This window comes from Perna viridis, chromosome 12 (genome assembly GCF_037379345.1).
Source record: "Perna viridis isolate PV_CMFRI_1.1 ecotype Kerala chromosome 12, ASM3737934v1, whole genome shotgun sequence".
In the NCBI taxonomy this organism is placed as follows: Eukaryota; Metazoa; Mollusca; class Bivalvia; order Mytilida; family Mytilidae; genus Perna; species Perna viridis.
In genome coordinates this window covers 12,236,782-12,247,418 of record NC_142456.1, presented here as the reverse complement: position 1 = coordinate 12,247,418, position 10,637 = coordinate 12,236,782, and the positions used below count along the sequence as shown (strand labels likewise).

The window sequence follows — 10,637 nt, the reverse complement described above, 5'->3', positions numbered from 1 at the left end:
AAGGTCGTTCATTTGAACTTTTGGTTTTTTTTGTGCATTTGTACATGTTATTGTGGTTATTTCATGTTCTTTGTTGTGTGTGTTTTTTTCCTTTTTCTGTTTATTCCCTTGATTGCTGGTACACAGATACAATGTAGTTTTGCAGTGCATTTTAATGCAAACAATTGTCTAATTTTACAAAACAAAATATGGAAATTCTTGTCCTTGTTCCCTGATTATCTATTATGATTGTTAAAATATTAAAATTACACACAGTCACAGTGTTGGGTTAATTAATTCCACATTTCATCCACTGCATGATCCATACAGAAACTGAAACTCAATGCTGCTGATGTTCTGTTAACATAGAATGCGGGGGAAAAAATTTGGACACATCATATCAATTCCTGTCCTTTTTATGAACAAATGTCACTTAATACAGTGACATGTTTTGGCGAAATCAAACTCTGCATGACAAAAACATAATTTGAGGCACCGACCATTTTCATACTGGGGGAAGGAGGTAGGAAAATTTTGAAAAAAAATAAGATTATTCCAAATTTTAGCTCTACAATTTTTTTACGCAGCCATGGAAAGAATTTGTAACATTATATCTTAGTATACGGTGTTCAAACATCAACCTAATCGTGCATGTAACAACACGACTTTGGGAAGCGTGTCTTGAGCTGTACTATTCAGACAAACTCCTACGCCACGGCGTCATAACGGACGTAGTTACGTTGTAAAGAGTTCCTTTCTCCTCTTATCAATTCACGTGTTTCTCTATCAAAAACACAGAAGAGCATACAGGAACAAAATGCCTGAGCACTGTCACCAATACTTTGAAGTGTTAAAAAAACGCTATCAAGCGAATCGTAACCCGCGAAATCTTCGTTAGTATGTCTTCTAATGGTAGCAATTATGTAGCGTATAGTTCCCCATACTCTTAGAGTTATTTCGATAAGCCATAAAAGCAAAAAGCGCGAATCTTCATATGGGCTATCTTCGGATGGTGTGTATCTAGTTCGAAGTGAATTAGTTATTAGGCTTGTCGTTAAACCTCGGGAAAATCTTGCCTGAAAAGAAAAAAAACAGTAGAAGTGCGTAGTTGTACATGCATACAAAGTGAAAATTTCTGGATGAATTCGATCTGGTTGTCTCCAACTTTAGTCATGAAATTTCTGAAATCTTATCGAACTGAAAAAGGCTGAAAGAGTAATCAAGAGAACCAAGGTTATAGCGGTAATCAAAAGAATGTAATCCAGGGACAAAGACCAGACATGGAAAACAGACTCACACAACAAAGAACATAGAATATCTAAAATCATACATACAAAGTAACAAAAGCAAATGAGCAACTCGGACTCCACTAAAAACTTGGAGCATGAACCAGGTGCACCGGTAGGGTTGAAGCATCCCATATATAACTTAAAAATGAATTACAGGCACATACCTTTGCTTTTTCAGTTCAGAAAGATTACATGTTTAGGGCAAAATGAGAGATAATAATATATAAATTCAGTATCGTCATTTATATATCCAAAACACAAATAAAGCTACTTTTCCCAGGACAATTTGAGTAGTGTAAAGCTGTGAGAGTTCCGCAGTCATTGCTTAAAAGTCGAAATCTCTACCGGTTATCTTTAAACTTGGCCATCTTCACTACGATTCAGAGACAATATCGTAGTTTTTTTCGATTGTATTAAACCCTGATAAGACATCAATGACATGCATGTACAATTTCTACGTAACTGTGTTGGTATTTCTAGAAAAGGAAAGGAACCTTACCCTACCGGTGTATTTGTCCCATATTCTCGGTTTCATTAAAGTCCGGGCTGCTCTTTCATTATTTATAATGCACTTTCAATGAGTATTTGTTAATTAATTCATGTAGTTTGTCTGTTTTTGGTCTGGTGTTTGTCCCTGAATCGGATAAAGGACAATTGAGTCCTTCGTTATCATGCATGGTCATGTTGTCTTCACTTCCACACATTACTCAAGTTTTAACCGTCAGGGTACATATACATGTATGTTCGGCTTCTTTATTTGCTATTTGGTTGTGTTTTAATTACTTTATTTTTGTTCCTGAAACTATTATCTGTCGTGCTTGTCCTGTGTGAATGTCCTGAACAGGATTACATTTTAATATCACCTATGTGTACGTACAAAGTATATCAACAAAACTGTAAATTTACCCTGTGATGCAGTGTCCTCTTCCGCAGTTTGATCAGAATGTAAAATGCCAAACAAGAAATAAACATTAAAATCTCCCAGCCTTTCCCCGACAAAGTCATCCACAAAGTCCGGTCACTAGGCTCCAAACATGCAGAAATCCAGCACCAGGCTCCGGAACCAACTGACAAATCGGATCCCAAAACATTCATATGCCATGCCACTGTTAATATAGCAACTGAAATCAAATATGAAAATAGAAAACAGTAAGCAACAAGTGAACAATTCTATGTAAATTATATGGATGTAAATGAAACCACGATTGTATGTAAGACGCGTCTGTAGTTAACAGAGTAACAGTAATTATTGCTGCCTAATACTCGATACCCAAAAAGTCAATTGGACAATAAGTACAGTACCATAAACTCGCACACAATAAAATTATCAAAATCGTTTATTTTTTTTTAACTTTTTATCTTTTTATTTTTTTATTCAATAAGATACATATGTACATAACAGACAGTTTGAACTACATGAAGAACATCACATGTTGTTTACTTAAACCGCATCATTCTGTACATACAAACAACCAGCTTAATAATGAGATATATGCTTTATCCTAATGGGTTTATTAAAAATACAGTAAATAAGAGGTAAAAAAAGGAATAATTTGATCTGAAAAAAAAGTCTGGCTGAATGTTTACAACATTGGGATCATTAGGTTGCATTAAAAAATCTATAAGAGTTCCAAATTTTTTCCAAATTTTTCACACGTTTGTTTTTCGCAGCTATCATTTTTTCAATATTATACATATACTTCATTTTTTCTAACATTCCTTGCACATTTAATGGTTTATTATAACACTTCATACTGTAAATATAATGTTTCATCCAAAGAATAATATTATTTTGTGGATCACATTTACAACATTGTTTAACATTACCAAACAAAAATATGATTTTAGTGAATGCTATGCTTATACCATTATGAAGGAGCCATTGATCAATTTCTGCAATAAAATCCTGTACGTGTTCACATTCCCATAACAAATGTTCAATAGTTTCTATTCCTGAATTACAAAAAGTACAAAATGGAGAGGAGGCATTGTCAACTATATTGATAAATTTGTTGGTTGTCAAAATCCTCTGATTAATTCTGTACTGGGGCCAATGCAGTTTTGTGTTTTGTGTAACGACAAATGGAAGTTTATTAAAAAAAAACTTTCCAATTCTCAGTATCTACATTTAAAAATGTGCTCCACTTGGTGTTCCCTGTAGATGTACAATCATTTCTATTTAAAATACAATACATATCTCTTGAGCCCTTCTGACTCTTTAATATAGTTTTCACATTTGATGGAATGAAAGATGCCAGTCTGTAGCTTTCCTTTGTAAACTGCTTACTTACCTTTGATGTCAGAGACATAATACTATTGTATTTCATTATATTCAAATTTACATCAAAAATATTTTGTAATTCTTCGTGTTTCAAAAAAGAACCATCTTCTCCAACAAAATCATTAACATAACGAATACCTCCATCAAGCCAGTTCTTATAAAGAATTGGTCGTTGTCCAACTTTAAACAAATTATTCATCCAAAGAGGACTGGCTAAAAAATATTCCCATTTTTTATCTTTCTCTCTCTCCATTACCATTTCCCATGACAACAGAACATCTTGCCAAAAATCATTTTTAATATTTTCTCTTACATGAGATATATATGCTGATCCACAGGTGAACAATTTTTCTTTGTCTACCTGTGATAAGAAAATATTTTGCCAATTTCTTCATTTCTAAAAAGTCTCCTTATCCATGTACATTTCATGGCTTGAATAAAAGCATTTACATTGATCATCTTAAGGCTTCCTTCTTCATAGCATTTTTGTAATACATCTTTCTTAACTTTATGAACAGGTGAATTCCACACAAATGTATAAGAAATGTTGTTTATATTTTTCACCATATCATCCCTTGGGTTTGGAAGTGACATTATAAAATGATTCAAAATTGGTAACAAAAGTGTTTTAACAACTGTTATTCTACCAATTACTGTGATATTTCGTTTTGACCACTGGTTTATTATACTTTTGATCTTTCTGATACTTTCATCATAGTTTTGTTTTATCATCTTATCCAGGTCGACCTAAAAATTAACACCTGATAATTTGAAAGATGTAACTCCCCAAGAAAGATTTTTTCTCTCTACATAAAACTTCCTTAGAATGCTTTTTGCTCCCAATCCAAACAACTTGAGTTTTTGAAAAGTTTATGTTAAGTCCCGAAATCTGGCCAAACCAATCAAGTTCATGTAATGCCTGGTTCAAGGAATCTTCCGAACCATCTAAAAGTAAAGATGTATCGTCTGCAAATTGGGACAATTTATGTTCAACCTGGATGACTTTGATTCCCTTTATGTCATTGTTCTTTCTGATTCTCATACCCAAACTTTCAGCACATAAGATAAATAAGTAAGGTGACAAGGGGTCCCCTTGTCTACAGCCCCGTTCAATTAAGAAAAACTCTGAAAGATTCCCACCCTGAATAACAGCAGAGTTTATGTTATTGTATAAAACTTCTGTCCATTTATAATAGAATCCCCAAAGTTAAAGAACTTTAAAACATTTTTCAAAAATCTCCATGAAATGTAATCAGAAGCCTTTCCAAAATCGATTAATAATAAAAGGCCAGGTATATCATTTTCTTCATTATATTGCATAATGTCATAAATAAGTCTAATATTCTCCCCAATATATCTTCCACTGATAAATCCAGTCTGATCAGTATGTATAAGATTACTCAAAACAAATCTCATAGCTAAAGCACCAGAACAAATCTTATATACTGTGTTCAATAAAGATATGGGTCTCCAATTCTTTAAAAAATGTCTTGGTTTATTTCCCTTAGGTAGACAGGTAATAATGCCCTGTGTTTGTGTGACAGATAATTCTCCCTTTTGGTACCCGGCATTTAATGATCTAACAACAAAATATTTTAAATCCTTCCAAAAAAACTTAAAGAAGTCAGTAGAAAACCCATCAGAACCTGGCGTTTTATTATTTTTCATACGTTTTAATGCCAGACCAGCTTCAATAACAGTAATAATACCTTCTAAACTGTCTTTTTGATCATTTGTCAACTTTTGTAAAATTTACACCATCTAAACCTTGATTAATATCATCATATACATTGACATTGTCATTGTCTTTTTTATTATAAAGTGTTACATAAAATTCCTAAAATCGTTTATTTTTTCTTTCTTTTCTTATGTTTCACACACTTTCTTCAATTAGTATATATGATAGTATTCTGAAAGCAATTAGTCTTTTCCCTTGCACATGTATAAAATCATCTGCTTCCAACGATGTATACTGGTCCATGGGCTGGGAGGGTCCATCGTGCACCCCCCCCCCATTCATCAACTTCATGGTGATTTTTAGATATCTTTATACCTCCCATTACCAAATCAATTTGTCGCCAAAGAATATTCTCGGATTCTTTTTCAGTATAAGCCTATATTTGTACCCCACTGGGTCAAAAAGCCAAGATTTTTGTGACTCAATTGTTTGACCGTCTAAGTCTTCCTGGGATAGCACGTGTAAACAAACAAAACATTTTTAGGTATTATCATGTAGCCAAATGTCTCAGCTTTGCAATGAGACCAACACAGTTGCGGTAACACTTAGAGTTTTTGGGGTAAAATGAAAATAACGTACCCCTATCCAGCCAAAAAATCGCTTAAATTGGCATATTTGTAATGTCAAAACCCCTAGAGTATTTATGCTTCAGTAAAAACATGACTTATTTGGTATTTTCTGTTTAGTATTATCACAATTGATACTTCTGGGGTTCTTTTGGTGAATTTTTCCGATTTTCGCACTCAGAATTTATCCAAATATGCAAAAAAAATGGCATTTTTGAATTATCCGTGAAATTCAGATAAATTCTACTCTACAAGTTATTGCTCAATTGAAACGTCCCAAATTTGGTATCATTCGATAGATAATTTTATTTTCTACATAAATAAACACAAAAAACTAACTATCAAGAAAGATTTTTCAAAAAATAGTAAAAATATTACCTCCCCCCCCCCAAGAAAACTGATCACAGTATCAAACAGATTTCTCATTCACATCATACCAAGAGTGTAAAACTCATATTTTAAGCATTCATTATCAAGATGAAGATGTATAAAATATATCTGATCAATTTAGGCGCTTAGTTTTTCCTTTTACGGTGACAATTACTATAAAATCGGAAAAATGGGAAATTTCAGAATGTTCTTCTATATCACCCGTTATTGTCTTTTTTTCAGAATTCCGTAGATTAAACAAACTTAACAGCACATTAATGCAATGTCTAAGTTTCAAAATGAGCCTATGCAATAAGTATTTGAACTTTTTCATATCATGTTAGGTGGGCAAATGCCACCCCTTCCCATGAAAAAAACATGCCTCAACATGAATCAAAATGTTAGTTTTTAGCATATAAAGGTTGTACAATAAACATGTTGGGTTCTTTTGTTTAAATTAGCGATGTATCTAACATATCTTCTCATTTCAGGCGCCATTTTCAGTTTCAATGTGACAATAATGAGTTTTTCATAAAAGGGGAGTTTTTCGGTATTTAATATTTTCTTCAATTTCACATATAATTGTCAATTTTTTTTTCAAATACCGTACTTCAAACAAGCTTTTGTATATTCAAACGCAATTATATAGTGCCTTAGCTTTCTAAAAACCTAAGTCTTATCGCATCAGTATTGGTACCATTGTAAACCTGAGACAGTGGGCTACATGGTGATACATACATATGTAAGTTTAATGTGTTTCGAAGAACGAAGAAGTTCGTAGAATCAAAACACAAAAAAAAAGAAAAAAAAAGATTTTTGCCTCAACGGAGTATAAAAAGTAGCCAAAAATACAAAAATGCTTCAGTGAATTTTTTGATGACAAAAATATTCAGAAATGGGAGGTATAAGGGTACCTGAAAATCATATTTTAGTTGAGGAGTTACGTACTACACACTATTTTAAATATATTTAAATATAGATCTGATGACATATCATCGTGATACTACATTTGCTGCATTGGTTTTGCTTTGCGGTTTCTTTTTGTGTATTTTGTTGTACTGTTTTGTTTGGTTATTTGTTTTGTTTAGTTTTTGCATGGCGGAAAAAGAAAACGGTAATAAAAGCATGCCCTCAATTATTTTATCGACACTGATGTTACCAATACTTACATGGTACTCCCCAACTTGCAAAATGATAAAAGGCAGTACTAAAATTGTGTGCATGTCTTGATATATATTCAGGTTCACCGTACGTCCAGTATAAATGAAACGCAATGATGGTTGTCCAGAAAAAAGAACTCAGGCATGAAAAAGTAGTGACATAGCTCTGAGCAATACACCCAGGTTCCTCTAAATCGTGACATAATGGAGTATTGTCACTATTAAAATCCGCTGAAGAAACAAATCTGGCAACTCCAACGATTTGTCCGATGGCATTCATCATATCGGCGAATGTCAGCGCAATGAGGAAATGTCTCACTTTTTCGATCGGTAAACCTCTTTTGTGGCGAAGATAATGACAAAAGAATAGAAACAAAGCTCCTATGATCGATGCCGAAGATACGACAAATGTCAACACGACGTCGTGAAGTTTAATTCTGTGGATGAAAATGGGTGAAGCTGTTGTGTTTATATTGATACCAACCATGGCAAAAATACACGTATATTCGTATATTGTTATGTTTACTTCTTCTTAGTATCCATACATGTGTGAATAATTTACATATGTATAAACAAAATCTTGTAATTATCCTTTTTGTAATGTTGCTAAAAATAGATATAACCTATTGAGAAATTTCCACTTTCAAAAAATGAAGATATGTACAATCGTAGCTATTACAGCCTACTCTATGGCAAAGCACATCTATATCCGGTACGTCTTGAGTATTGATCTATGTAAAATTCAGATACAGGAAATGGTGGAGGTGATTCATGGTACAGAAAAAAATAACACCGAACAAATAATGTGTTTTTTCTATATACATTCCACATATTTTCATATAACTGTTTACTACATTCTACATACAAATTTGTAATTTAGAGAAAACCATTCGGTGCATTTATCTCGCAATTAAAAAAAACAAATCAAGAACGATAACTAACAAAGTGCCAATTTGTAATTCCAAAAACCGACAGGAAAACTAAGAATGTTACGTAATCTGTAACTGCTTCTGAATAAGAAATAAACGATAATTTGTTTTTTACATGCATGATTCACCTCCTGTCTGATATTTATAAAGACTTATACTTAAAAACAAAAGAATTGTGACAATATAGTTTTACACATAAAAGGTTATCTGTTGATTTTGATAAAGTAAGGTAAAGTCTGATTAGTCATTCTGAAATCAATCTTTATCTAAAAGTAGCATACATGTACATGCATATTGTATGTGTCACAACCTCTATTTCTAGGGGGTTGATAGAAGTAAACTCTAATCTCTAGGGTTCTATGCTTTATTGCCAAATAATGTTAATGCCCTATAAAATACAGTTATATTCAATACACAGCACAAGATAAATAATAGCATCTTGCACATAAAGATAACATAAAAATTAACCATGTGTGTGAATGTATATTTTAGTACATTTACATATCATAGGAAAAATGTAACATTTGAGTAAATTTAATTTACGGCTTCATCAATCTGCTTGTGAAGCATAAACCAACTAGCTAAATATGTAGTTTGACTCCATTTGACTCCATATTCAGATGTAGCAAATTATAAGAAAATGGTAAATATCTAATCAAACATATTAAAGAGCAAAACAACAACATTAGAGTATAAGCGATTTAGTGCATACAATAAGCGTAAAAAAACATAGCAAAGCAAATACATAAGCAAAGCAAAAACTCAAGAATACAAAACACTTAGTTTACCTCACATATCATGCAAGAGGCACATTTGTAAATGGTCACAGGAATAGTAAGTCTCCAGTACTACTGTATTGTACCTGAAGTTTCAAAAATCACTTATTGTAATTATAATTTAAAACAATTACTTCATGACCACAGTGTGTGATCGATTTAAAGACTTACACTTTTACTTTCGAGCGGTCCACTCGAACTGTTAAATGAATCAATCATTAATCGCTATTATTTAAGCATAGTAAAATAACATTACAGATTTGTGTGTTTGGGTAAATTATTATGAAAGTTACACAATCAATCAATCAATCATTCATACCGGACTTTCATACGAGGTAAAAATGTTAATTTCAAGACCATTAACATGCACAATTAATCTAGGAATGTTAAAGAAACTAACCTTAGTAATAGTTAAGTTGAAATCAGATGTGTATATAAGTTGAGTTGATAAGAATATAGGTTGCTAGATTCGGATGAACATAAAAACCAACATGTCCGTTCAGATACTTAGGTAAGAGGAATTAACCCGCGACAATTGCCAACCAATAGATGACAAGAAAAGAAGTGCGTACTAATCAAGCATGAAAAAGAATATAGAAGATTACGACTAGATTGCAATACAAACACCAGTTTCCGAAAGCTCGTCTGTCAATCGGTCCAAGTCAAATAGTAAAACATAATACACATTCATACAAGTCAAATATTTTATTACACAATACATAAAATATTCATATAAAACAACATTGCAGACTATTACATATGTATGTGATATATGTAACGCAAACAAACATGGAGCGAAAACCTTTCTGCATGAAAATTTGCTTGCTATTACGATATTTTAGAACGTCAGAACAGCCTTAGAACATTAATTTAATTAAATTAATTCTATTTAATTTTATTAATCAAAATTATGATTTCAATATATCTATGACTTTCTAAAAGGAAATTTAATTATTGGAAAGGAACCATTATAAAGATAAATGCATGGTTCTATAGAAAATGTCACTATTTATTTTAATTTTGTTTCGATTTTGTACCTTGGTCGTAAAAAGAAGGAAATAATAGAATACATGTACATGTAACAATTCCGATTAATATTTTTTTTGTAACAAAAATATATTGAAAGGATAGGGAAGTAACTATGCAATGTATTTGTTACCCCACAAATATATTGGTTGTTATATTTGGCTGATTCTTTGCTACTTGACCCAGAAACATATGCATGTATATTTTTCAAAATTATTGAAATTGTTGTAAATGTCTTATTTGTAAAGTTTGTGCATTAATTTCAAGTATATACAATAAAGAAATATCTAAAAAAAAAAATACTAGATCATATCATTGTGTTGTTGTAGTTGTTTTTTTTTGCAATTAGCTACTTTGTGTTCAAAATGACCGAATTTTCAACTTCATCACGATTAAGTTGGAATTGTCTTAATTCAGATGTATTGTCAGCTCTTATGGGTCAAAGTTTGAAGAAATAGGCAAGCTTAAGTATCTTAATTCTCAAGAAAGCATTTACTATAAATTTCATATTTAAATACAAATTC

The 10,637-nt window shown here is 32.0% G+C and overlaps 1 protein-coding gene across 2 annotated transcripts; it reads right to left on the bottom strand.

Annotated features, from left to right (window-relative positions):
• Positions 1 to 134: 134 nt before the first annotated feature.
• Positions 135 to 9,644, bottom strand: LOC148601222 (G protein-coupled receptor 157-like). Of its 2 annotated transcripts, none has more exons than XM_088554150.1 (5): positions 9,488 to 9,644; positions 9,100 to 9,173; positions 7,392 to 7,988; positions 2,175 to 2,389; positions 135 to 1,055 (listed from the first exon to the last, which is right to left on the bottom strand). In XM_088554150.1, the coding sequence occupies exons 3-5, from the start codon at positions 7,867 to 7,869 to the stop codon at positions 687 to 689; spliced, it is 1,062 nt and encodes a 353-aa protein (XP_088410276.1). In that variant the 5' UTR covers positions 7,870 to 7,988; positions 9,100 to 9,173; positions 9,488 to 9,644; the 3' UTR covers positions 135 to 686. The 2 variants fall into 2 exon arrangements, with proteins under 2 accessions (XP_088410276.1, XP_088410277.1); XM_088554151.1 differs by having other exon boundaries at positions 7,392 to 7,819; positions 9,488 to 9,643.
• Positions 9,645 to 10,637: the final 993 nt, after the last annotated feature.